A 27,916-nucleotide genomic window follows, 5' to 3' on the forward strand; every position below is an offset into this window, starting at 1 on the left:
CCCAGGCCCTGCTAGCGCTCAGTCTCTCTCTCCCTCTCTCTCTTTTTTTTTTTTCATTTGCACGGGATTGTGGGAGGAAGCGGAGCGCAGCCAGACACCCCGCCGCCCGCCCCCCTTCCCCTCCCCCCTCCCCCAGCCGCCTTGTGCAAAGATGGCTGCACCGTGAGCGCAGAGGAGGAGGAGGCGGCGGCAGCGGCGGCGAGGGAGCGAGCACCCAGCGCCTGCACCCACCCGGGGCCGCACGGGACGCCCCCTCCCGAGCGCGCGCCCCCCGCTCTCTCTTGCAAGAGCCGGGGCAAAGGCGGAGACAGCGGGGTCCCTCCTCCCCCCTTTCCCTCCTCCAGGGGGAACCCCCCTTCCCCCCTCCTTGGCTCAGCGGCTGCACCCCCTCCCTTGCCCGCCCCTCCGCCCCTGACCCCTCCCTCCCCCGCCCGGGGCCTTCCCGGGCCTTCGGCGGCTGCAAAGAGAAAAAGAGACAGAGAGAGAAAAGGGGGGGAAAAGCAGCAGCGGAGGGAGCGGCGGCGGAGGAGAGCGCGCGCGCGCCCCCTCCCTCCCCTCCCTCCCTCCCCCTCCCCCCAATTTCCACCGCGGCCAATTCATGGACAGGAACTACCCCAGCGCCGGCTTCGGGGACCCGCTCGGCGCCGGGGCGGGATGGAGTTACGAGAGGTCAGCGAAAGCTAGGTAAGGAGCTGAGGGTGGCTTGGAGAAAGGGGCCAAGGGGTGGGGGCCCGGCCGAGCCCGGCCAGGCCCGCCTGGCGACGCGTGCATCGCAAACTCCCCTCCGGCTTGCTAGGGAGCGGCCTTCCTAGGTTTGTAACAACGCCGCCGCCCCAGTTTGCAAATTGCAAACTCCGCCAAAGCCAGCTCCGGCATGCAAAGGGAGAAATGCAGCGGGAAAATGGGGGGTGCAAAACAATTTTGGACGGGAAGGCCTTGGGAAGGTGGGAGGGACTGGCGAAGCAAGGCCTGGACTTCCCCCCATCCTTGGATTCCCGGCTTGCTGACCCCTCCCCCCCGCACCCCAGCCTCTGCTCTTGCAAACGTGGGAAGGAAAGGAGAATTAGAACGCAGGCTTGGGGGGCGCGCACCCCCTCCCGGGTTCTATTGTTCCGGGACTGCGCGAGGCCGCGCCACGAGCCCCCCCCACAAGAAATTCCGCGCGCAGAGTGGGCATGGGGCCCCGCCCCCTTCCTAAGCTGGGGTTCTGTGTGTGTAGGGGGGGTCAGGCATCAGGGACACGCCCCCTTCAATTCCCCCACCCGCAAAGGCAGAGAATCCTAGTTGATGGCATGGAATGGAGTGTTTGTCCTCTTGAATCTCGGCCACGGATTGAGGCCGTTGCATGGGAAGAGTCGGATGTTTCCCGGGTGTGTGTTTGTGTGAGCATGGGCCCTGTGCGTGCGTGGCTGGCAGCGTGTTCACCTGTGAATCTTTCCCGTTCCTGCTGCATATCTGTGTGGCGCCCTTACACTTCACCTGCCCCTGAACACCTCCCCCCTCTACACACCTGGGTTTCCCAGCATGGCTGGGCATAACCCCAAGTGTGCCAGGATTTTCCATGTGGGACTCTTCGCTCTGTATCTTTTCTTCCCCTGGGTGAGTTGTATACTCGTTTGCACCCATACCTGGCTTTGCATGGGCCCGTGCATTTGAACCTCAATCTCCAGGGATGGACGGTGTTCTTGTTCACACTTGTACTTGGTACTTTCCCCAGGTCCTATCCTCTCCCTTCCCCTCCCCATCCCCCACCACTGCCATTTGGGGAACAGTCTGCCTCCTGCTCCCAACTTGGTTTGCACCACCCCATGAGGTTCAGGGCCTGTGTGTTCCCACGTGTCTGCAGAAGAGGGGGCATCTATGTGCACTTCTAGAGTTGGCCCCACAGTCTGTGTCACCGGCGCTGGGGTTGGGGGCAGCTAGGGTGCAGGGGTGACGTGAGGGCTCAGGAGGGTCCACTCCTTTCACATTTGCCACTCAAGATACTTCCTCTGATTTGTACCCAGTTCTGTATGTTTGTCTCATCTCTGTGCATGCCTGTTTGTAAATTGAGACTGTATGGGCTCTATTTATTGGGGCTTGGAGTGGGGGTCATTTCTCTGGCTCTTTAGTTAGGCATCCCTATTCCCTTGTCTCACCTTTAGGGTACAGTGTTCCTCGGGATAACCCCCCAGTCAACTGGAAGGTTCCCCCTAACTCCCCGGGGGATTTCCTGAGCTCCCTTCTCAGAGGGCAGCTTGGGAGAACCCCCTGACATCTTCCCCTTCCCCCCAGCTTGGTCTATGGCAGCTCCAGGACCTCACACCCTGAGACGGACATCCTACACCGCCAGGCCTACGCAGCCCCCCACCCACTGCAAAGCTATGCCACCAACCACCACCCGGCAGGTACGCCCCCCATCCTGCCCTGCTTGGGTTGGCCCTCCCTTAGAGGGAGCTGATTGGCTACTGAAAGTTCCACCCCCTCCTAATTGGCCGTGTCGTGTGTCGTGGCCCGCCCCATGCTATCTCTCTTCTGATTGGTTGCCTCTGAGGCTGCTGGTCCCTGCTTAATTTCTCGTCGGATTCGTCTGCCCCTTCTCTGGCCCCGCCCCTTTCACTCCAATTGGCCCTGTCCCATCAGACCCCAAATCCCACCTTCTCTTCCAGGCTTTTCTGTCTCTATCCAGCTCACCCCAATCCTTTCTCTCTGGGTTTGCTCTGTCCTCTGGGCTCCTTGGAACTCTGAATTCTTTCTTCCTGATTCCTTTTCTCCTGATTGGCTCCAATCCTTTGGCCTGCCCCCTTTTTCCTTAGATTCACCCACTGCCTTATTCTACCCCTTGGTCTTTCCTCTAACGCTTCTAATTGGTTCCCTTCCTTTGCTGCCGGTTCCCCCTTCCTAGAAGTATCAGCCATGAGACGGTGCTGTCCCCTTTGACCCTTAACCCTCCTGATTGGACCCTTCCCTTTTTTCCTCACCTTTTTTTTTTTTGGATCCTTTCACTTTGGCTCAACTCATTTTGCCTTGTCCTCTAGTCCTTATGTGGCTGCAGTCGTCCTATCCTTTATCCTTCCTGCCTGGAGTTGCCCAAATCATGTGGTTTCCCCCAATCCCCACCCCCACCCGCTCTTACTGAGGCCTCTTGTCCTTTTGCTCCTACCTCTTCACTTCTGGATTTTTCTACTCTTCAGACAACCATTTCCTGCCCTTGTCATTAGGGCCCCCCCATCCTGCCTCCCTGCCTCACCTTTCCCCCTTCGCTCCCCTCAATCCTGTCTGGTTAGCTGGTTCTGCCTATTTTCTCCTCTTTGAATTGGCCCCTTTCTGTTCCCCAAATTGTTTCCCTTACTCACCTTGCCTTTGGCCTCTTCCCTTTCTCTCTTGACCCTGCCCTGCCCCACACCTGGCTGACTCTACTCCCCATTCCTGGCTAGGCCTCTCTGGACTCTTTGACACTGGCCTCCACCACGCAGGCTCAGCAGGGCCCGACACCTCCGTCATGAACCTCATCTCAGCCCTGGAGTCTCGGGGGCCCCAGCCTGGCCCCTCCGCCTCCTCTCTCCTCTCCCAGTTCCGTAGTCCTTCCTGGCAAACAGGTAAGCCCAGCATCAGACCTGGAGGGGCAGGGTGGGGCTGGCTTGTGGTCCCCTCTGACCTCCAGTGTTCATCACCTCCAGCCATGCACACGCCAGGCCCCACGGAACTCTTCATCTCGGGCGCCCTGCCGGGTTCCAGCACCTTCCCGTCCTCCTCTGCCCTGTCGGCCTACCAGCACCCGGCTTCTTTCGGCAGCCGCCCCTTCCCAGTGCCCTCGTCCCTCAGCCTCCAGGACCCCCCATTCAGCCCTCCAGCTAATGGGCTCCTGTCCCCTCATGACGTGCTACACCTGAAGCCCTCACAGGCACCCACGGTACCCTCTTCGTTGGGCTTCGAGCGTCTGGCAGGGGGTGGTGTTCTGGGGCCTGCTGGTCTTGGTCCAGCACAGACCCCCCCTTACCGCCCTGGCCCCCCAGACCCACCACCACCTCCCCGTCACCTCCCAACTCAGTTCAATCTCCTGGCTTCCTCTTCCGCTGCTGCCGCTGAGCAGTCCTCCCCACAGCTTTACAATTTCTCTGGTACTGCCCCAGGCCCACCGCCTGAGCGGGCCCTGCCCCGCCAGGACACCGTCATCAAGCACTACCAGCGGCCAGCCAGTGCCCAGCCCCCGCCACCTCCGCCACCAGCCCATGCCCTCCAGCACTACCTGAGCTGTGGAGGCAGCTACCCCTCCATGGGCCATCGGGCCAACCTGGCCTGCAGCCCCCTGGGCGGTGGGGAGCCCTCCCCAGGTGCTGGGGAGCCTAGCAAGGCTGGTCCCAGTGGAGCCACAGCTGGGGCATCAGGCCGAGCCACAGGCCCTGAGGCAACTGGGGGAGGTGGGGCTGGGGGTGGTGGCGGAGGTTACCGCCCCATCATTCAGTCTCCTGGTTATAAGACTAGCAAAGGTGGTTATGGAGCAGCTGCGGGGGGTGCCACCAGGCCCCCACCACCCCGTTCGACCGCCACACCCAAATGCCAGAGCCTGGGAGGGCCAGCAGCAGCCTACGCCACTGGGAAGGCCTCTGGGGCTGGCGGGGCAGGGGGCCAGGCCTATTCCCCTGGTCAGCCGCAAGGGCTTTTGGGACCCCAGGCCTACGGGCAAGGGTTTGGTGGGGGCCAAGCACAGGACTTGAGCAAAGGCCCCAGCTACTCAGGGGGCCCGCCACAGCCCCCCAGTGGACCCCCACCTCCTGGCCTAGCCACCTGTCAGAGCTACTCTCCGGACCAGCTGCAGGGGCAGCTGTATGGGGTGCAGGGTGAGCCCTACCCAGGGCCAGCTGCCCATTCCCAGGGGCTGCCCACAGCCAGCCCCTCACTCAGCTATAGTACTGGCCATTCCCCAGCACTCTCAGGCCATGGGGGTGGCTGGGGACCCAGCTCCCTGGGAGGCGGTGGGGAGGCCAGCCCCTCTCACATCATTCGCCCACTCCAGTCTCCGCCTGCCACTGGCCGCCCTCCTGGAGTCGGTTCTCCAGGAGCCCCTGGCAAATACCTGAGCTCAGTCTTGGCCTCAGCCCCGTTCCTGGCACCTCCAGGAGCCGGCAGCTATGCATCTGGAGCAGGCGGCTACAAGGGCAAGGGGGATGGCTCGGAGCTGCTGGCTGGCCCTGGCGGGCCACCTGCTGAGCGCACAGAGGATGAGGAGTTCCTCATCCAGCACCTCCTGCAGGCGCCCAGCCCCCCTCGGACCTCAGGGGCAGATGGCTTGGTGGGCGAGGATGGGGCAGCCGATGCCTCCAAGGGACTTGGGGGGAGTGGCGGGGCCGGGGGACCGCCAGGCACACCCTACGAGTTGGCCAAGGAAGACCCCCAGAGGTATCACCTGCAAAGTGTCATCCGCACCAGTGCCAGCCTGGACGAGGGTGCCACGGCAGCACTTGAGCTGGGCCTGGGAAGGCTGAAAGAGAAGAAGAAAGGGCCAGAACGGGGTGGTGAGACCCCAGAGGGGCTGGCCACCTCAGTTGTCCACTACGGGGCAGGTGCCAAGGAGCTGGGAGCCTTCTTGCAGAAGAGCCCACCACCCCCACCTCCCTCTGCCCAGTCCACCCAGCCCAACCCCCATGGCCTCCTCCTGGAGGCTGGAGGCCCTGACCTCCCGCTGGTGCTGCCTCCACCTCCCCCCCAGCTGCTCCCCTCTGTTCTCAGCCACGCCCCCAGCCCCTCTCCCAGCGCCCCCAAAGTCGGCGTCCACCTCCTTGAGCCAGCCACCCGTGATGGGGCACCCCAGCCGCCCCCACCGCCGCCCCCACCTCCACCACCCATGCCCCTGCAGCTCGAGGCCCACCTCCGTAGCCATGGCCTGGAGCCTGCGGCCCCCAGCCCCCGCCTGCGACCGGAGGAGAGCCTGGAGCCCCCAGGCGCCATGCAGGAATTGCTCGGGGCTCTGGAGCCGCTGCCCCCGGGGCCTGGTGACGGGGCCGTGGGCCCACCTAACTCAGAGGGCAAGGATCCTGCGGGCGCCTACCGCAGCCCCAGCCCACAAGGTACCAAGGCCCCCCGTTTTGTACCGCTGACATCCATCTGCTTCCCGGATTCCTTGCTCCAAGATGAGGAGCGCAGCTTCTTCCCCACGATGGAGGAGATGTTCGGCGGCGGGGCGGCGGACGACTACAGCAAGGCCGGGCCACCCGAGGACGAGGGTGATCCCAAGGCGGGCACTGGGCCACCTCCAGGCCCCCCTGCCTATGATCCCTACGGGCCCTACTGCCCTGGCCGGGCATCTGGAGCCGGGCCCGCGACACCGGGCCTGGGCCTGGACCCAAACAAGCCCCCCGAGCTGCCCTCTACAGTCAACGCTGAGCCGCTGGGCCTGATTCAGAGCGGGCCCCACCAGGCGGCCCCGCCGCCCCCGCCTCCCCCACCGCCACCGCCGCCAGCCTCCGAGCCCAAGGGCGGCCTGACCTCGCCCATCTTCTGCTCTACCAAGCCAAAGAAGCTGCTCAAGACGTCCTCCTTCCACCTGCTGCGGCGCCGCGACCCGCCCTTCCAGACGCCCAAGAAGCTGTACGCGCAGGAGTACGAATTCGAGGCGGACGAGGACAAGGCCGATGTGCCTGCTGACATCCGCCTCAACCCCCGGCGCCTGCCGGACCTGGTGTCCAGCTGCCGTTCCCGCCCAGCCCTTTCTCCGCTGGGGGACATCGACTTCTGCCCACCCAACCCGGGCCCTGATGGACCCCGGCGCCGAGGCCGCAAGCCCACCAAGGCAAAGCGAGACGGTCCCCCCCGGCCCCGGGGGAGGCCTCGGATCCGCCCGCTGGAGGTCCCCACTGCAGGGCCAGCCTCGGCCTCCACGCCCACGGACGCAGCCAAGAAACCCCGGGGCCGGGGCCGAGGTCGGGGCAGGAAGGCTGAAGAGGCAGGGGGCACTCGGATGGAGCCCCTGAAGCCACTCAAGGTAAGGGGGACTGGGTCTTCAGGCTGGGACCTAATGCCTGAAAGCTACAGAAAAGAAAGGATTGGGGGCGCACTTGGGTATTTTGGGGGCGGCGAGATAAGGTTTACTCTCCTAAAGCCTGTGAGGAGATGAGGTTGGGCTTGGAGTTCCAGCGTCACCCATCTAAGAATTAAAACTCTGCCGGAGGAAGCCAGGGACCGGGCCTAGGTTTTTGGCTTCTACATCCTAAAGGTTGGGCAACCAGGGACCCTATGTGCCTGGGTCTTCTAGGAGGCGGGCCTGGGGACCTGAACAGGGCTGTAAGCAAAGACAGGTCACAGGGTCTAAGTTCCTTGTCTTCGGAGAGAGGAACTCAGGTCCTGTCATTCTGGAATCTAAGAGAAGGGATCTGTAGGTTTGAGTTCTAGGTCTCACGGGCTGAGCATCTGGGAGTTTGGACTTTTGGGTCTTAAGTAGGGAGGGTGCTGGGGGCGTGGGCTCTCACTCGCCGCCGCCCCATATCTAGATCAAGCTGTCTGTGCCCAAGGCTGGCGAGGGTCTGGGAGTCTCCGCAGGCGAGGCGGTGTCGGGTGCTGACCACAACAGCCTGGACTCCAGCCTGACGCGGGAGAAGATCGAGGCCAAGATCAAGGAGGTGGAGGAGAAGCAGCCAGAGATGAAGTCGGGTTTCATGGCCTCCTTCTTGGACTTCCTCAAGTCAGGCAAGCGCCACCCGCCGCTCTACCAGGCGGGCCTGACGCCCCCGCTCAGCCCGCCCAAGAGCGTGCCACCCTCGGTGCCAGCCCGAGGCCTGCAGCCCCAGCCCCCCGCCGCCCCTGCTGTGCCACACCCGCCTCCTACCGGCGCCTTCGGGCTGGGGGGCGCGCTGGAGGCTGCAGAGAGCGAGGGGCTGGGGCTGGGCTGCCCGTCGCCCTGCAAGCGGCTGGACGAGGAGCTGAAGCGGAACCTCGAGACGCTGCCCTCCTTCTCCTCGGACGAGGAGGACTCCGTCGCCAAGAACCGGGACCTACAGGAGAGCATCTCCTCGGCCATCTCTGCCCTTGATGACCCACCCCTCGCTGGGCCTAAGGACACTCCCACCCCGGATGGGCCGCCCTTGGCCGCCACAGCTGCAGTCCCAGGGCCACCCCCTCTCCCGGGACTCCCCAGTGCCAACAGCAATGGCACGCCCGGTGAGCTCTGGGAAGGTTGTCGGGGAGCGGGGCAGGGTTTTGGGTTTATCATGGTCGCTAGATACAGTTGTGCAGGTTACACACTGTTTAAGGGAGCCTGCTTATGTAGATGATATAGACTTGTGTGTTTCTAAAGGAAATTTCCTGATTGAGGGCTAACAAGTGTTGTGAGGAAGGCCCATCTTTTTCTGATTTGCCCAGAGGTTTAGTTAAGTGGGGCTTGGAGGGGCCCCAGGGTGGGCTCTGGAGAAGGCAGGGAGACAGGGCAGGTGTTAGCAATCGGGTGGGTGAGAAGTACTGAGAGAGGTTCTGAAACTGGTGGGAATGTGGGGCCTGAGAGGTCTGTAAGGAGTCAGCGATGTGACATGCAGTAGGGACAGGAAGGTGTCTGCGGGGCGGAGAGAGACTTGGGGAGGGGTATGGGTCTCGCAGCAGGGTGGGAGGGGAAGGCTGGGGGTGCGGCATTGGCTGGGTGGTGTTCTGGTCTGAAACAGGTTTTGGCCAAAGTTTAAGGGGTGTTAATAGGGGAAGTAGAGGCATGGGAGGGAGCATGAGGGTGGGGGTTTGGAGAGGGGCTCAGAAGGGTCTTGGGGAATGGAGAGGTCTTTAGGGGGGTGTAGAAAGCTGGGGAATGAGGAGTGAGGTAAGGAGGGATGGGGCTGAATGGAGGCTTCAAGGAAAAGCTGGGAAAAGCTGGGGGGCTCCAGTCAGGGTGCTGGGGGCGTGGAGTGGGAGAGAAGGCTGGGGTGAGAGAGCCTTTGATGGGTAGGGAAGGGCCATGGCTGAGGCCACAGGGATGGAGAAGTAGCAACTTCAGGGATCAGGGAGTTCGAGGGGGGTGCTAAAAAAATCCCTGAGGCTCTTAGTGGAGCAGGCTGAGGACAGGACAGGGAAGGACTCGGGTGGACAAGGGAAGGGGAGGTCGGCAGGGAGGGATGACTTCGGGGTGGGAGGAGCAGCAGGAAGAGTTATGAGCCGCGCAAGGGCTTCGAGGCCACAAAGAGACGTGTTAGGGCTGAAGAGATGAGGCTTAGAGACTCCAGATAGCTGCTGGAGCAGGGAAGGGTCTCAGGGACGGACTTTGATGTGGCAGCAGAGCCACTGGGGGCTGAAAGGAGCTCTTGGCACAGGAAGGGACCTTTAAGGACAAGAGGGAAGGTGCCAGGGGTGGTGAATGGCATCCAGGCCTGACTTGCCTCTCTCCCCCAGAGCCCCCGCTACTGGAAGAGAAGCCCCCACCCTCCCCACCTCCCGCCCCGACTCCTCAGCCTCCGCCTCCGCCTCCGCCACCGCCAGCCCTGCCCTCACCGCCACCGCTGGTGGCCCCTGTGCCCAGCTCGCCGCCGCCACCTCCACCACCACCACCACCTCCTCCACCGCCACCTCCACCAGCCCTGCCCTCACCTCCACCCCCGCCACCCCCACCAGCCGCCGCCCCGCCAGCTGCCCCTCCTGAGGAGCCCGCCGCCCCGTCCCCCGAGGACCCTGAGCCGCCCGATGCCCGGCCTCTGCACCTGGCCAAGAAGCAGGAGACGGCAGCCGTGTGTGGGGAGACGGACGAGGAAGCCGGCGAGAGTGGCGGAGAGGGCATCTTCCGGGAGCGGGACGAGTTCGTCATCCGTGCCGAGGACATCCCTTCCCTCAAGGTGAGTCCCACCCAGCCTCGTCCAAAAGCTGGGCTCCTTGGATTTGGCTACTCGAGCATTTATTAAGCGCCTGCTGGATGACAAGGCCTGTGTTGGGGGCTGCAGATACAGTAATGGCTGAGACAGACTCGCTGGGCCTGTCTGGGATGCACAGTAGGACGTGGCCAGTGGGAACATTTGGACAGGCGACCGCTGGGTGTTATTTGCATATGCGTTTGTGTCACCTGTGCACGTCGGTTGAGAACGTTTGTTGCAGATACACTGCTGGGGGTTCTAGGGGTACAGTAGTGCTCAAAGCAGATGAGGCCCTGGTTTTAGGGAGCTTCCAGTATAGCAGACACAGACCACGCTGCAATTGGTGCTGGAGCGCAGGACGTGGGAGGCGCTGGCCTGGCGTCCTCACGGGCACGCATACGTGGAACCCGTAAGTGTAGCTAATCGTTCGGAAGCGTGTACCTCGTGGCAGGCCTAGCTTCTGTGCTTTATATAGACCAGCCTGTTCACGGCGTCCAGTTATTCTGCTCCAGGGGTTGGCAAACCACCGTCCCTGGGCCAAATCCAGCCTGCTGCTTGTTTTTGTAAATAAAATTTTATTGGCACATAGCCTTGCTCATTCATTTACGTACCATCTCCGGCTGGTTTCCCCATAGGGGAAATGGGAATGGGGTACATTTCCTGTCTGGCCCATTACAAGAAGAGTTTGCCAACCTCTACAGATAGAGTTGGATCGGAGAATGAATGCAATAGGTGCTTGACAAGGGTAGGTGACATCAGATAGTGCATGGTGCTTTGCAGAGGGCATGAGGCAGAGTAGGTGATGGGTGGGTTAGCAAGCCATTGTCACCCCGATGGTGGCACCGAAGGCTAAGGCCATTCTCCATATCAATTGCTGTCATTGACTGTGGCCCTTATTTTTTTTTTTTTTTTGAGACAGAGTCTCACTTTGTTGCCCAGGCTAGAGTGAGTGCTGTGGAGTCAGCCTAGCTCACAGCAACCTCAATCTCCTGGGCTCAAGCAATCCTCCTGCCTCAGCCTCCCGAGTAGCTGGGACTACAGGCATGCGCCACCATGCCCAGCTAATTTTTTCTATATATATTTTTAGTTGGTCAATTAATTTCTTCCTATGTTTAGTAGAGATGGGGTCTCGCTCAGGCTGGTTTCGAACTCCTGACCTCGAGCAATCCGCCCGTCTTGGCCTCCCAGAGACTGTGGCCCTTATTGTCACATTTGATATAATCTTGAGTGTTTCTTCTGAAATATAGATGGCAAATTGCGGAATGAATTAATTATAAGGGTAATAACTCTTAATACACTTTGTTCATTTGTGTGTTTACTGAGGTGAACTTAATGTATTTTTTCCTGGTTTTTTTTCTAATCGCTTCTATTGTGGGAAAAGTAGAGGAAATAGAATAAGGAGCTGTGTGTACCCATTACCCAGCTGCCAGCACCGTCACCTCCCCGCACCCCACCTCACGCATCCCAGAAAGCATATCCTCATACCTTAGTATCTTTTTAACACTATTTCAATACATACAACAGAACTCTCATAAAAGATATGTAAGTTATATTTATAAAGCAAAATGCTGGAATGAATATCCATGGCCTTATCACCCAGCCCTGTAATGTTCCCAGTCTCTGGTGACTGGGATGTCCCTCCCTGGCCTGTGCTCTGGCATCCCCATGGTCATACTCACCCCCTTAGCACTGTATATGTTATTACATTTTATCTAAATGATTTCTAAGGCGGGTTTGATCATCCACACAGGACTGGTGAGGAAGATGTCAAACAGACAGCAGTGACACAAATGTCTGCTACCACCTGAGGGACAGGACTTTAGACACGTCACAGAATTTTGTGTATTTTCTTTCTTTTTTTTTTTTTTTTGAGACAGTCTTGCTTTGTTGCCTAGGCTAGAGTGAGTGCCATGGCATCAGCTCTTGCTCAGGCTGGTTTCGAACTCCTGACCTCGAGCAATCCATTCGCCTCGGCCTCCCAGAGTGCTAGGATTACAGGCGTGAGCCACCGCGCCTGGCCTGTGTGTTTTCTTTTTTAAAGAGACTGAGTATCACTCTGTTGCCTGGGCTGGAGTGCAGTTGTGCGAACATAGCTCACTGTAACCTTGAACTCTTGGGCTCAAGTGATCCTCTTGCCTCAGCCTCTGGAGTCAAGAGTAGCAAAACCACGGCCCCTGGGCCCAATCCCACTGCTTTTGTAAATAAAATTTTTTTTTTTGTTTTGTTTTGTTTTTTTTTGAGACAGAGTCTCGCTTTGTTGTCCAGGCTAGAGTGAGTGCCGTGGCGTCAGCCTAGCTCACAGCAACCTCACACTCCTGGGCTCGAGCGATCCTTCTGCCTCAGCCTCCCGAGTAGCTGGGACTACAGGCATGCGCCACCATACCCGGCTAATTTTTTATATACATATCAGTTGACCAATTAATTTATTTCTATTTATAGTAGAGACGGGGTCTCGCTCTTGCTCAGGCTGGTTTTGAACTCCTGACCTTGAGCAATCTGCCCGCCTCGGCCTCCCAGAGAGCTAGGATTACAGGCGTGAGCCACCGCGCCCGGCCGTAAATAAAATTTTATTGGCACTATGGGCATGAGCCACCATGCCTAGCAATTTTCTTTTATCGTTTGTAGAGACGGGATCTCACTCTGTTGCTCAGTTTTGTCTCAAACTCCCAGCCTCAAGCGATCCTCCTGCCTCAGCCTCCCAAACTGCTGGGATTCCAGCCCTGAGCCACCGTGCCTGGCCTTAACCACTTTCAAGTGTACGATTCAGTGGCATTATGGACATTCACATTGTTGTACAGCTGTTGCCACTGTCCATCTCTAAGTATTATCTTTATAATCCTCCTTCATCATGGGGACTACTAATTCTATTTTTCAGAGAAGGAAACTGAGGCTCAGAGGGGTAAAAGCCTTCCCAGTAGGGTTATTAACCCCATTTTCCAGGGAAGGAAACTGAGGTAAAGTAGCTGTCCCAGGCTTTGGCCCTCGGATCCACACCCAGCTCTGCCAGTGACAGCAGCTCATTGCCGCCGGGCTCTCAGCACTGGGTCAGATGAACAGGGCTCTGGGGCAGGGACCTCAGCCATCCCCATTTTACAGACGGGGAAGTTCACATTCAGAGAGAGGAAGTCTATTTCCTGGCAGGTGCTGAGCTGGGATTGGAGCCAGGGCCATCTGACACCACCTCCCAGCTGGCATGGGACAGGGGAAGGGGCCAGGCGAGGACTCAGATGCTTAAAATACAACTGGAGTGTGTGTTATAATGGGGGACACACAGCCTCGAGCCACTCGGGCAGACACCGAGGACTTGTTCATTCATGGGCCTGGAGACGGGGCTAGTTGGTGGCGTGGTTAAGGGCACAACTTTGATGTTAACTGAGTGGCTCGAATCTTGGGCACTTCTGAGCTGGGCTGGTGTCAAGCCTTCTTAAGCCTCAGTTTCCTCGACTGTAAAACTCTCTCATTGAGAGACTGAAGACTCTCTCATTATGACATGCCCCGTTCTCTAGCGGTGGGTGGCACCTTCTGTGCCATCTGTAAACATTTGCTTCCGTTATGCCTCATAGCGAACTTGGGCCAGTCTTTGGTACGGGACTTGGCAAACTTTTTCTGTAAAGGGCCAGATAGCATTTCCAGCTTTTACAGACCACAGATGGTTTCTGTCTCATAGTTTTTGTTGCTGGTCTTTTTTCTTTGGACCATCCTATAAAAATGTAGAAATCAGCTGGGCTCAGTGGCTCACGCCTGTAATCCTAGCAATCCTAGTACTCTGGGAAGTTGAGGTGGGAGGATCGCTTGAGGCCAGGAGTTCAAGACCAGCCTGAGCAACATGGTGAGACTCTGTCTTTACTAAAAAAATAGGAAAATTATCTGAGTGTTGTGTCTGGAGCCTGTAGACCCAGCTACTTGGGAGGCTGAGACAGGAGGATCTCTTGAGTCCAGGAGTTGGAGGTTGCAGTGAGTTATGATGACACCAGTGCACTCTAGCCTGGGCAATAGAGTGAGACGCAGTCTCAAAAAGAAAACAAAGAAAGAGACAAACCACTCTTAGCTCAAAGACCCTATAAAAACAGACAGAAGGCTGGGTGTGGTGGCTCATACCTGTGATCCTCCACTCTGGGAGGCCAAGGTGGGAGGGTTGCTTGAGATCAGGAGTTAGAGACCAGCCTGGACAAGGGCGAAACACTGTCTCTACCAAAAATAGAAAAAATTGGCCAGGCGTTGTGGCACATACCTGTAGTTCCAACTACTCAGGAGGCTGTGGCAGGAGGATCCCTTGAGCCCAGGAGTTTTGGGGTTACAGTGAGCTGTGATGATACTACTGCACTCTACCCAGGGCAATAGAGTGAGACCCTGTCTCAAAAACAAACAAACAAAAAAACAAGCTGTAGGCAATTGTTTATTCCAGAACAATAACAATCCAATAGAAATATCACCTGAGCTATAGGTGTGATTTTTTTAACCTTTCTCAATCTCGCATTTGTAAAAAGTAAAAAGACAGATGAAATTAGTGTTATATTTGACCGAGATATCTAAAATATCATTTCAATGTATAATCAGTATAGAAAAATTACTAATAACGTTTTATTTACTTATTTATTTATTGAGACAGAGTCTCGCTTTGTTGCCCAGGCTAGAGTGAGTGCCATGGCGTCAGCCTAGCTCACAGCAACCTCAATCTCCTGGGCTCAAGCAATCCTTCCGCCTCAGCCTCCCAAGTAGCTGGGACTACAGGCATGCGCCGCCATGCTTGGCTAATTTTTTCAATATATATTAGTTGGCTAATTAATTTCTTTCTATTTGTAGTAGAGACAGGGTCTTGCTCTTGCTCAGGCTGGTTTTGAACTCCTGATCTCAAGCAATCCACCTGCCTCAGCCTCCCAGAGTGCTAGGATTACAGGCGGGAGCCACTGCGCCCGGCCAACAATGTTTTAAAATTAAGGTATTATTAAGACAGAAAGCTAATAAGACATTTTATATCCCTTTTTGTGTACTAAATATTCAAAATCCAGCGTATGTTTTACACTTGTAGTGCATATTGGTTGGAGCAGCCACATTTCAAGTGCTCAAGAGCCACATGTGGGAAGGAACTGTCAAATTGGACAGTGTAGGACTAGCCCACCCTGTACATGAGCTTTTCCATTTATGTAAGATGACAATGGTAGTATTAACTCTCAGTTCTCAGGATTGTGAGGATTCAGCATGTGTAAGAGTTTATTGGGTGGAGAAGGGTGTGGGTGGGGCAGTCCAGGCAGAGGGAACAGCCTGTGCAAAGGCCCTGTGGTGAGGGAAAGCCTGGCATGTTTGTGATGTGCAGGGATGCAAGGCGTTGAGTGGCTGGACGGTGAGTACTGAGGCTGGGAAGGTGAGCAGAGGCCAGGTAATGTCAGACTTCGGACACTATGATGAGATTGGTGGGTGCTATCGAAGACGTTAGGCTGTGAGCACTGTTAGGGGACAGGGCGGTGACTGGGGTGTTGTTCAGGCCCAGTCTGTCCACAGCCTCTGTCCTGTGACTGACTCCCCCTTTAATGGGACCTTGCAGCTTTCTCAGTACCACACCTGGGTGCTTTTGGGTCACTGGCTTACCTCACTGCTGCTTATGCCATGCGTCTTAGCTTGTCACAGATCAGATTGTCAGGAGAGAATCTGATTGGTCCTGCTCAGCATTTGGGGCCAAGATAGGGTCAGTGATTTGCCTGTGGGTTGACTGCCATGGTCAGATCTCCGCCAAGCAGCCATGGCTTCCATTGAGTAGGGGCTGTGATTTCAAGGCTTTCCTGGTAACTGCCAGTGGGTGTGGCCAGTGACTTGATTGGCATGAGGAGAGGCAGGAAGGGCAGGGCTTGGGGACTGACTGGCCCTGATTGGGAAATGGGTGAGGATGATGCCAGGGGTCAGGCCAGATGACTAAGAGCAGGGTGGGGATCCTAGAAGAGCCACTGGGGGGAAGGCACCAGGCCCGTTAGGATGTGTGAGCCAGAGGGGCCGGACCCCGGCTAGAGAGTCAGCAGGTTCCTCAGAGGAAGCAGATGGGGAGTGGGAGGGGACCAAGGAGAAGCATCTCCTCTGATTGGGAGGTGCTCTGGTGGCTTCCTCAAAGGCTTCTGAGAACTAGAAAGGGGGGTATCATGTTGAGATCGAATGGGAGAAGGCACCTGTGTGAGCAGAAGCTGGGCCCAGCAAGTCTGGGACTTGTCTGCTGAGCTGTGTGGGGGCTGGAATATCCTCTTGGGCAGGGCACAAGAGAAGGAAGAGGAAACTGAGGCAAAGTCTGTCTACCAGGCTGAGTTGTGTGCATTTGGAGCCCTGGAAGGTTTTGGAGCATGGCAGGATGTGCCCTGAAATAGACTTTTCCACCCTTGTGCCGCTCTGACCTGGCCCCTGAGGTCACCAGGAAGGAGGATGGGAAACTGTGTGGTAACGTGGACTAAAGGACTGGGATCAGGGCACCTTGTCTTATCCTCCCTCAGCTTCGTACGAGACTTCAGCCCTGGCTGATTCTAGAGTCACTAAAAATTGTGGATGTGAAAGCAGTTTGCCCAAAACCAAGAGTAGACAGCGAATACCTGGCATGCAGGCCCTGGTGTTACAGCTGATGCCTGTGACAGACATCACTAATCAATCCCAGCACTTGCTACTGCTGAGCATGGCAGCCATGACTAATCAATTGGTGTTATTGGTCACTCAAGGCAGCTGTGACCAATCAATTGGTGTTATTCTCTGAATCCTGTTGATTAGTTGACTGTGGATTCTTTGAACACAGGGATTGTCCCATCATGCTTCTCTGGGTTGTCACAACATTCAGTGTACATTTCCACTGTGTTCTTATTCTTTATTTATCCTGTCAGTTGCTCTCCTCTAGACCCCACTTAAAGACATGTTCCTTCTAGGAACTCTTCTCAGAGTCTGTCACCTCTTCCAGGAAGCACTCTTGGATTCAGATTGCATTTGAAGTCCCTCCTCTAGGCTTCCACAGTGTCTGGGGAGTTGGAAGGAACACTTTTATCACTTGTGCTCTTCCTTTTTGTGCCCCCGTCTGGCTGCTCTGCTGTTGCCTTCCCTCCCCAAGGTCTAACTCACACTGAGTCTAACTCATGTCGGTCGGTTCCTGGTGCTCAGTGGGGACACATACAAACTGCGGGGTAATGATGGGTGTCTCACCGTGTGGGGGTGCAGAGATGGGCACTGTGTTCTCCCAGCTGGGGAGATGGTCCCAGGTAACCTGTCACCTGTCTATTCTTGGCAGAAGCCACAAACTTGCCCTGTTTTGTTAATTTGCTGTCTCCTTATCTCTATAAAGAAGGTCCTATAAAAGGCTCTGTTGGTATCTTAGTCCCTTTGGGCTGCTGTGCCACTAGATTACCATAGACTGCATGACTTTTAAACAACAGAACTTTGTTTCTTGCAGTTCTGGAGGCTGGGAAGTCCAAGATAAAGGTGCCAACAGATTCCGTGTCTGGTGAGGGCCTGTTCCTTAGGTGGCACCTTCTCACTGTGCCCGAAGGGGTGAGGTAGCTCTCTGAGGCCTCTTTCTTAAGGCTACTAATCCCATTCAGGAGTGCTTTGTCCTCGTGACCTAATCACCTCCCAAAGGCCCCACCTCCTAATGCTGTCACCCTGGTTATTAGGTTTCAACCTGTGAATTTTGGGGAGGGGGGGACACAAACATTCAGCCCACAGCAGTGGGTCTTGTTCACCACCGTACCCCAGTGTCCAGCATGGTATCTGGCACATGGTGGGTGGGTGTTCAAGGATTGTCATTATTCTGAGTCACACAGGAAGCTTTGGACTATCACACTGTGAAGTGACAATCACTCAAACCCTGTGGCACGAGAAGGAGCAGGCTGATCAAGGCTACTGGGTGGGCAGGAGCAGGACAGGACCAGGTTCGAGCTACACCCAGGGCTGAGGACATGATGGGTGAAAGATACTTGGCAACAGATGGTTGAGGCTGGTTAACGACTGTGCCTTTTCTCTAAGGGGAACCAAGGGCCAGGGATGAGGGGTGAGAGGTGCAGGAATGGGGGCTGACCCTGCCGGCCTTGCTGCACCCCTCCTCCCCAGCTGGCGTTGCAGACGGGGCGGGAGCCCCCACCCATCTGGCGAGTCCAGAAGGCTCTTCTGCAGAAATTCACTCCAGAGATCAAGGATGGCCAGAGGCAGTTTTGTGCCACCAGTAACGTAAGCCTGCAGGGGGAACGGGGATGGGGGACTTCTAGCGAGGGGTGTCTAGAAGCCGGGGTTCCCCTCACATGGCTCTGACTCACTTTTGTTCAAAAGTACTTCTGGAAGGGGGTCCCCAGCTCCTGGCAGGCTCCGGGTGGCTGCCGTGGTGGCCCAGAACAGGGTGGGAAGCTTGGGTGTTGGGCTGCCTGGCTGGGGGTGCGTGAAGAACTTCCTCATGTGCCTCTTTCCTTCCATAGTATTTGGGGTACTTTGGGGATGCGAAAAACCGGTACCAGCGCCTCTATGTAAAGTTCCTAGAAAACGTCAACAAGAAGGATTACGTGAGGGTCTGTGCCCGGAAACCCTGGCACCGGCCTCCGGCGCCAGTCAGGTACCTGCCACGGGGACAAGGGACAGGTGGCATGCCAGGGCCAGGGGCACGGAGATGGAACCTGCGAGGGGAGGGGACAGAGACCCAGAGAGAGGAGCGCAGAGCGTGAGGGAAGCTGTTTCCTTGCTTAGGATACTGAGCGGGGGAGACCCAGGGAGAAGACGGGGTTTCTCGGGGGCTGTGACTGCAGTCCCGTCTCCGTTCCTTCCAGACGCTCGGGGCAGGCCAAGAACCCCGCATCTGCCGGGGGCAGCTCTGCCCCTCCGCCCAAGGCCCCGGCGCCCCCTCCCAAGCCTGAGACCCCTGAGAAGACGCCATCTGAGAAGCCCCCAGAGCAGATGCCCGAGACGCCTGTGCCCGAGCCCCCTGCCCCTGAGAAGCCGTCCCTACCTCGGCCTGTCGAGAAGGACAAGGACAAGGAGAAGGAGAGAGTGGTACGTGGGGAGCGGCCGCTGCGGGGCGAGCGAGGCAGCAGCGGGCGGCAGACACGGCCCGAGCGGAGCCTTGCCACCGGACAGCCTGCCACTTCCCGGCTGCCCAAGGCCCGGCCCACCAAGGTGAAGGCTGAGCCGCCCCCTAAGAAGAGGAAGAAGTGGCTGAAGGAGGCAGCAGGCAACGCCCCGGCCGGCGGGGGCCCACCAGGCAGCTCCTCAGACTCGGATTCATCCCCTGGAGCTCCCAGTGAGGACGGTGAGGCCCTCGGCAGGGGGTGCGTGGGAGGTTGGGGAGGTGACTTGAGCCTTCGGAAGGAGGCACGGGTAGGGGCTATCCAGAAGCTTCCAGGTAGCCCCAGCAAAACAGTAACAGTAAGTTACAAATAACAGCAATAGCTAATGGTCACCTAACTGCTTAATTTCACGTGCTTAATTTGCACAAGGCTTAGGCAGGGATACTGTTATTATCCTCACATACAGATGAGGAAACTGAGGCAGGCAGAGAGTGCTGCACGGCCCATCTTGGATGTCCTCCCAGCATGGGAATGTGGCCAGTGGTGCCTCAGACTGTTCTTCAATGCTCCACTCTCGCCTCAAAAAAGGCAGGTTTTGGGAGGCTGAGGTGGGCAGATCGCTCAAGGTCAGGAGTTCGAAACCAGCCTGAGCAAGAGCGAGACCCCGTCTCTTCTATAAATAGAAAGAAATTAATTGACCAACTAAAAATATATAGAAAAAATTAGCCAGGCATGGTGGCGCATGCCTGTAGTCCCAGCTACTCAGGAGGCTGAAGCAGGAGGATCGCTTGAGCCCAGGAGTTTGAGGTTGCTGTGAGCTAGGCTGACACCACGACACTCTAGCCCAGGCAACAGAGTGAGACTCGGTCTCAAAAACAAAAAGAAAAAAAGCAGGTTTTGAGGAAGATGTGGGACTGGTGTCTATCTTGGAGGCCTAATGATGGTGCTGTGACTTGCTGTTACTTGCCGGGTGACCCTGAGAAAGGGATATAACGTCTTTGTGACTATAAAATGGGTTAATTATAGACAAACCGATAGGAGAGTGCTTGCTTTGAGCTCCATGTCTGCCTAGTGCACTGCTGTGTGTCCAGAGCTTAGAATGTTCCTGGTTTGTTAGGACAGTAACAGTTACAAAAAATAAGTATACATACACATTTGTAAATGTTTTTTTTTCCTTCTGAGGCAGAGCTTCACTCTGTCTCATTTTGTTGCTCAGGCTAGAGTGAGTGCTGTGTCGTCAGCCTAGCTCACAGCAACCTCAAATTCCTGGGCTCAAGCCATCCTCCTGCCTCAGCCTCCCGAGGAGCTGGGACCAGAGGCATGCGTCACCATGCCCGGCTAATTTTTTTCTGTTTTTAGTAGAGATGGGGTCTCACTCTTGATCAGGCTGGTCTGGAACTCCTAACCTCAAGAGATCCTCTTAGCCTCCCAGAGTGCTAGGATCACAGGCATGAGCCACTGCGCCCAGCCCACAATATGTAAATTTAAAGTAACAGCTAACTTTTATTGAGTGTTTACCCTGTGCCTGGTATTATTTTAAGCATTTACTCATTGGCTTACTTTATCTTGACATAAACCCTGGGAAGGCTGGGTGCTGTGGCTCACTCCTGTAATCCTAGCACTTTGAGAGGCCGAGGCAGGAAGAGACTGGGAGGGTTTTTTTTTGTTTGTTTGTTTTATTTCGGCATATTATGGGGGTACAGATTTTAAGGTTTCAATAAATGCCCATTTCCCCCCTCCCCCCACAAGTCTGAGTCTCCATCATGACCATCCCCCAGATGGTGCACATCTCACTCATTATGTATGTATATACCCGCCCCCTCCCCCCTCCCACCTGCCCAATACCCTATTACTGTAGTACCTATGTGTCCACTTAGGTGCTACTCAGTTAATACCAGTTTGCTGGAGAATATATCTGGTGCTTGTTTTTCCATTCTTGGGATACTTCACTTAGTAGTATGGGTTCCAGCTCTAACCAGGAAAATATAAGATGTGCTATATCACCGTTGTTTCTTAGAGCTGAATAGTACTCCATGGTAGAGGCTGGGAGTTTGAGACAGTCTGGGCAACATAGTGAGACCTCATCTCTACAAAAAAAAAAAAAAAATTAGCCAGGCACAGTGGCACACACATATAGTCCTAGCTACTGTGAGCTGTGACGATGCCACTGCACTCTAGCCTGGGCAACACAGTGAGACCCTGTCAAAAAAAACAAAAATCCCTGGGAGGTAGATGCTATAGATTTATCCCCATTTTAAAATGAGGAGGCCAGGCGCGGTGGCTCACGCCTGTAATCCTAGCACTCTGGGCGGCCGAAGTGGGCGTATTACTCAAGGTCAGGAGTTTGAAACCAGCCTGAGCGAGAGCGAGACCCCCGTCTCTTCTATAAATAGAAAGAAATTAATTGGCTAACTAATATATATAGAAAAAATTAGCTGGGCATAGTTGTGCATATCTGTAGTCCCAGCTATTCGGGAGGCTGAGGCAGCAGGATTGCTTAAGCCCAGGAGTTTGAGGTTGCTGTGAGCTAGGCTGATGCCACGGCACTCACTCTAGCCTGGGCAACAAAGCAAGACTCTGTCTCAAAAAAAAAAAAAAAAGATGAGGAAACTGAGGCACTGAGAAGTGATGTGACATGCCCAAGGCCACACACTCTTAGCTATAGTGCTGGGGTCGCTGTTTTAACAGAGACTGGAAATATAGCAAGTCAAATGAGAGATGTGGAATTCTCTTTCCTTCAAAGCCCCGATGTAGGCAAGAGATTTGTGTAAAGTAACAGGCTCTTTTTTAAGATTTTCCAGGGTCTCCATTTCCTTTCCTCTTGTTGATCAGCTGTCCCCCGTGTTGCTGTGTCCTCTGACACATGGTCAGAGGCAGCTCAGCAGCTCCACACCTGCAGTCTTGCCAGTAGGAAAGGACACAAGGGCAAGCAAAGTTTGTCCTACGTCCTGTCTTCTCATATCCCATTGGCCAGAACTTGGTCACATGGTCATCCCTAGCTGCAAGGGAGCCTGGGAAATGTAGTCTTCTAACTTGGTAACTGTGCTTGGCCCAGAAGTCAGGCCAGGTGGAAGCAGTTAAAGCTCGGCCAGGTGACTGTGGGACAAGAGAGGAAGTTTACTAAAGGCCCAGATTCCCAGGTCTTTTCCTTTCTTGCCCTCAGTTTTCTTTCTTTTTTTTTTTTAAGGGAGGTTTATTGATCTGATTCAAATACAATACAATCCACCTATTTAAAATGTTCCATTTAGTGGCTTTGTTGCTTCTCAGTCAACACTTCTGGGTTGGCAGGTTCCTACAACGTTCCAGTGAGCCCACGCCTTGTTCGTCCCCGTGGTCACCCACAGACCTCCCCAATACCCCCAAATCCCACTGAGTTCCTTATCCTGGCTTCCCTGTCTTAGAGACAGCCCCTCTGGCCACCCAGTCACTAGGCCAGCTGAGCCTCTTCTTCTGTCCCTGGCCCAGTATCCTGTCCTACAGCCCTGCGCCAGCTCCATCCTTTGCTACTTGGTCTATTTTCTTGGCCTCCGGTCTCATCCATCCAAGCCGTTCCCTACTTGGCATCAGAGTGGACTTTTCTACACTTGTCTCTCCTCTGCTCTCAGCTCCCTAGTGACCACCGGAAAGAGTCCCTGACATTTCTGCCTCATGTTGGAGGCCCTGTATGGTCTGGCCTGCACCAACATGTGTGGTCCCAGCACCAGTCACCTCCATTAGCCTTGCCTCTTAGGATCTAATCTGTCTGACTCGATTTACTGTTTTTATTTATTTTTTTATTTTTTTGAGACAGAGTCTCACTCTGTTGCCCAGGCTAGAGTGAGTGCCGTGGCATCACCCTAGCTCACAGCAACCTCAAACTCCTGGGCTAAAGTGAGCCTCCTGCCTCAGCCTCCTGAGTAGCTGGGACTACAGGCATGCGCCACCATGCCCGGCTAATTATATATATATATATATTAGTTGGTCAATTAATTTCTTTCTATTTTTAGTAGAGACAGGGTCTCACTCAGGCTGGTTTCGAACTCCTGACCTCGAGCAATCCACCCGCCTCGGCCTCCCAGAGTGCTAGGATTACTGGCGTGAGCCACCACGCCAGGCCTTGATTCACTGTTTTAGAAACCAACTCTGCTGCTACTTAATTGAAGCCACACTGAGTTAGAAGGCAAACAAAGTCCCTTGCCCCAGAAGGTTCTTTCCTATCATTCAAGACTCAGCTTTCCTGTGACCTTGAGCAAGCCTTCCCTGACCTCCCAGGCTGATTCCGATGCCTGCTGTGAGCTCCTTGCAGTGCCTGCTATTCTGTCCTGAGGACACGTTGCATTGGTGCTTGCCTGTCAGTCTTGCTCAGTGGACTTGGACTTCCTGGAGAGCAGGGCTTTCTCTCCTGTTTTGAACAGGGTCTGATGCAGGTGGTCTTAGAGGAAGTTAGAATAACGAGTTCACATCCTATTTTTCTTGCAGAGCGGGCAGTGCCTGGGCGGCTCCTAAAGACCCGGGCCATGCGGGAGATGTACCGGAGCTACGTAGAGATGTTGGTGAGCACAGCACTCGACCCAGACATGATCCAGGCCCTGGAGGACACGCATGGTGAGCTGTCAGCCTGGGGGGAGGGGCTGGACGCCTGGGTCTGAGGCAAGAGGAAGCTATTGGCCCTGACTCCCGGGTCTGAGTGGGGAGGGCATCTAGGAACCCAGGCTCCCTGACCCCTCCTCCTTGGCCCTGGTGTGCTGTGGGGCTATGGCTCTTCTGACACCCCACCGTTGTCTTTCAGATGAGCTGTACCTCCCGCCCATGCGGAAGATAGACGGCCTCCTGAATGAGCACAAGAAGAAAGTCCTGAAGCGGCTGTCACTGAGCCCAGCCCTGCAGGTGCTTGGGGGGCGGCTGGGACGGGGAGTGTCTGGAGCCGGGGCAGGCATGGAGATGACCTGTCCATGGCAGCTGCCGTGGTAGAGGGATCACTGAGAGGGGATCATTGGCCTGGGTTCGGCTGGGAGGAAAGTGGAGGTCAGGACTGTGGGGAGGAGGTCTCTGGTCCCCGCAGCTCTGAAGGCCCAGGTAGAGGGGGGCTGTGGGCCTCGGCATGGCGCAGGGGCAGCTGGGAAGGCCCAGCAGAGCCCAGTTCTGCATATGAGTCTGGAGGCAGGTGTAGACCAGGGCCTGCCCCCAGGCTCACGGTGGGACAGCGCGTCCTTGTGGCTTCCTTGCTGACATGACGCAGGCTCTCGGATTCCAGACTTCAGTTTTAAGGCACCTATATGATTTTCTTTCTGGAATGGTCCAGGGTTCTGATACAGTGTTAATCTGACTCTGAGGATTCTGGTTGGGAGGTTAGTCTCACACTGAGGATCTAGGGATAGAATGTTAGGGACACTCAGGATTCTGAGAATGTCAGTCTGGCTTTGGGAATGTTTTCTGAGACTTCTGGAATAGATTTGAGGCTGGCACGGAGATGGCTGCAGAGATGTTAGTCTGGCTCAGAAAATAGGAGGTGAAAGGTTAGTGTGGTTCTGAGAATTCCGGGTAAAATGTTAGCTTCACTCAGAATTCTGGGTGGGTTGTTAGAATGACTGAAAATTCTGGGATGGATTGTTCAACTGGCAATGAGAATCCTAAGATAGAATGTTATGTTGACTCTGAAAATGTTGGGATAGACTATTCAATGGGTTGGAAAACTCTAGATAGAATTAGATTCTGAAAACACTGGAGGTTTTGAGTCTAGTCTACAAATTCTAGGATGGCTTGTTATGCTGGGGTTCAGAATCCTCAATATTAGGGGAGGTCTGAGAACTATGGGTTGTTAGTCTGGTATTATAATTCTGGGGTTGAATGGCAGTAAGCATTTTAGGGTGGAATTTTAAGTGACTATTAGAATTTTGGGTAGGATTTTAGGCTGGTGCTGAGAATTCTGGGATAAAAGTTTGGCTGGTGCTGAGAATTCTGGGTAGAACCTGATGTCTCTTAGAATCCTGTGCCAGGCCAGAAAGCATGGTGTAAGGGCCAGCAAACAGGCCCACACTCCTCTGTCCTTTGAGGAGACCAAGACTCTGAAGTGTCTCTCCTGATCTGTAGCCCGAGGGAAACTGAGGCACCTGATGACCAGGGATCTGTATGTTTAGTTTGGGGTGTTTGGGTCCAGGGAGGTGTCCTGCTGACCCGTTGGCTTCCCACAGGACGCCCTGCACACGTTCCCACAGCTGCAGGTGGAGCAGAGTGGGGAGGGCTCCCCCGAGGAGGGGGCCGTGCGGCTGCGGCCGGCCGGGGAACCCTACAACCGCAAGACGCTCAGCAAGCTCAAGAGGAGCGTGGTCCGAGCCCAGGTGGGGGCCGTGCCGGGGTGGGGGGCGGGCTGCCCAGCGCTGGGCCAGAGGGGCTGAAGCATCTCTACTCCATGCGCCCAGGAGTTCAAAGTGGAGCTGGAGAAGTCGGGATACTACACGCTCTACCATTCACTCCACCACTATAAGTACCACACCTTCCTGCGCTGCCGGGACCAGGTGAGCACCCCACCCCTGCAGCACCCATCACCCTGGGATTCCAACCCGCGTGACCTCTTCTCAGGACCCAGGAGGCCAAGTCCAGCCCCTCCTCCCTAAGTCCCAGGGGTCCAGGCCCCCCAGCTCTTCTTGCCTCAGACCCCCAGCCCCTCTTACCTCAGACCTGGGGGTCCCAGCCCCTCCTCCCTCAGACCCAGGGGTCTGGACCCTAGCCCCTCTTCCCGAGACCCAGGGGGTCCTGTCCCCCAGCCCCTCCTCCCTTAGACCCAGGGTCCTGTCCCCAGCCCCTCCTCCCTCAGACCCGGGGGTCTCAGCCCCAGCCCCTCCTCCCTCAGACCCGGGGGTCTCAGCCCCAGCCCCTCCTCCCTCAGACCCAGGGGTCTCAGCCCCAGCCCCTCCTCCCTCAGACCTAGGGGTCTCAGCGCCAGCTCCTCCTCCCTCAGACCCAGGAGGAGTCTAGACCCCCAGCCCCTGCTCCCTCAGACCCAGGGGTCTCAGCCACCTGCTCCTCCTCCCTCAGACCCAGGGGTCCAAGCCCCCAGCCCCTCCTCCCTCAGACCCAGGAGTCCAGACCCCCAGCCCCTCCTCCCTCAGACCCAGGGGTCCAAGCCCCCAGCCCCTCCTCCCTCAGACCCAGGGGTCCAGACCCCCAGCTCCTCCTCCCTCAGACCCAGGGGTCCAAGCCCCCAGCCCCTCCTCCCTCAGACCCAGGGGTCCAAGCCCCCAGCCCCTCCTCCCTCAGACCCAGGAGTCCAGACCCCCAGCCCCTCCTCCCTCAGACCCAGGGGTCCAGACCCCCAGCCCCTCCTCCCTCAGACCCAGGAGTCCAGACCCCCAGCCCCTCCTCCCTCAGACCCAGGAGTCCAGACCCCCAGCCCCTCCTCCCTCAGACCCAGGGGTCCAAGCCCCCAGCCCCTCCTCCCTCAGACCCAGGAGTCCAGACCCCCAGCTCCTCCTCCCTCAGACCCAGGGGTCCAGACCCCCAGCCCCTCCTCCCTCAGACCCAGGAGTCCAGACCCCCAGCCCCTCCTCCCTCAGACCCAGGAGTCCAGACCCCCAGCCCCTCCTCCCTCAGACCCAGGGGTCCAAGCCCCCAGCCCCTCCTCCCTCAGACCCAGGAGTCCAGACCCCCAGCTCCTCCTCCCTCAGACCCAGGAGTCCAGACCCCCAGCCCCTCCTCCCTCAGACCCAGGGGTCCAAGCCCCCAGCCCCTCCTCCCTCAGACCCAGGAGTCCAGACCCCCAGCCCCTCCTCCCTCAGACCCAGGAGTCCAGACCCCCAGCCCCTCCTCCCTCAGACCCAGGAGTCCAGACCCCCAGCCCCTCCTCCCTCAGACCCAGGAGTCCAGACCCCCAGCTCCTCCTCCCTCAGACCCAGGAGTCCAGACCCCCAGCCCCTCCTCCCTCAGACCCAGGAGTCCAGACCCCCAGCCCCTCCTCCCTCAGACCCAGGGGTCCAGACTCTCAGCTCCTCCGCCCTCAGACCCAGGAGGAGTCCAGACCCCCAGTCCCTCCTCCCTCAGACCCAGGGGTCTCAGCCACCTGCCCCTCCTCCCTCAGACCCAAGGGTCCGGGCCCCCAGCCCCTACTCCCTCCCTAGAGGCTGGTGTCGCACCCTCTGTAGCTCCGTGTTTAACCCCTGCAGACCCTGGCCATCGAGGGCGGTGCCGAGGACCTGGGCCAGGAGGAGGTGGTCCAGCAGTGCATGCGGAACCAGCCGTGGCTGGAACAGCTCTTTGACTCCTTCAGCGACCTGCTGGCCCAAGCACAGGCCCACAGCCGCTGTGGGTGACCCTACCCCAGCCGGGGGTGGGGAGCGCCTCCTCCATGAACCGAGAATTGGGACAGAACTGTGTCCTCAGGAGCTAATCCCTGGGCTCCATCGCCGGTGAAAGTGGGGGGTGTCTTTGGTCAGGGTGTGTCCATGCTGCCCCCCCAGGGCAGGGTTCAAAGTCCGACTCCCCCCCTTTCCCAGTCCCCCTCTACCCCTTCCCCATTCCTCCCACTGTTCGGTGTACAGAGAAATTATTTATATATATGTATAAATGTCTATTTAGTAACGGTTTCCCTCTCCCCTTGCCCAACCCCCCACGGCCACAGCCCCGCCCCCTTCACGTTGTACATAATGTATAGGAAAAGTCTATGGTTGAGGGGGGCGGGGCAGCTTCAGAGAGCTGGGGCCCCCCTCTCCCCCAAGTCCCCCCATTAGGCCAAGATTTGCTAAAGGCCATTCCCTCCCCAGGGCATTCGGCGTCGGGTGGGAGGGGGAAAACGCATCTTGTTAATTATTTTTAATCTTATTTATTGTACATACCTGGGGTAGGGGCTGGGGAGGTAGAGGGGGGAGAAGGGTCCCCGCTCTCTGCTCCCCCACTCCTTTTCTACGGCGATTTGTCTGTGTCTGTCCCCTCCCCATGGCCCCCCCATTGTCGTCTGGATGTGGTTCTATTTTTTATCGGTCTCCTCTCGGCCTTCCCCCCTCTCGGCCCCCCGATTCCCCACTCCCACCACTCTTTGTCTCTCGCTCTTTCTTGGGCTTCTGTACAACTCAACTTGTATACACTGTGTACACACAACCAGCCAAACGAAAACCCAACGGCAAACACTTTACCGGCAGGCTGGAG

The 27,916-nt window shown here is 56.7% G+C and overlaps 1 protein-coding gene across 1 annotated transcript; it reads left to right on the forward strand.

Annotated features, from left to right (window-relative positions):
* Positions 1-123: 123 nt before the first annotated feature.
* PRR12 (proline rich 12) lies at positions 124-27,902 on the forward strand. The gene is made up of 14 exons (XM_012754456.2): positions 124-684; positions 2,275-2,387; positions 3,417-3,578; positions 3,660-6,961; positions 7,467-8,133; positions 9,343-9,779; positions 17,859-17,975; positions 18,218-18,351; positions 18,563-19,041; positions 23,258-23,383; positions 23,568-23,665; positions 24,970-25,116; positions 25,198-25,293; positions 26,938-27,902. Exons 1-14 carry the CDS (start codon positions 599-601, stop codon positions 27,082-27,084), a joined length of 6,111 nt encoding a protein of 2,036 aa, XP_012609910.2. The 5' UTR covers positions 124-598; the 3' UTR covers positions 27,085-27,902.
* The last annotated feature ends 14 nt before the right edge of the window (positions 27,903-27,916 follow it).

This window comes from Microcebus murinus, chromosome 16, assembly GCF_040939455.1.
Source record: "Microcebus murinus isolate Inina chromosome 16, M.murinus_Inina_mat1.0, whole genome shotgun sequence".
NCBI lineage: Eukaryota > Metazoa > Chordata > Mammalia > Primates > Cheirogaleidae > Microcebus > Microcebus murinus.

Coding starts and splice junctions, on each gene's coding strand:
- PRR12 (XM_012754456.2), top strand. CDS start 599: ATGGACAGGAACTACCCCAGCGCCGGCTTCGGGGACCCGCTCGGCGCC. Junction 3,579..3,659: donor TAGTCCTTCCTGGCAAACAG/GTAAGCCCAGCA, acceptor CATCACCTCCAG/CCATGCACACGCCAGGCCCC. Junction 25,117..25,197: donor GGAGCGTGGTCCGAGCCCAG/GTGGGGGCCGTG, acceptor CCATGCGCCCAG/GAGTTCAAAGTGGAGCTGGA.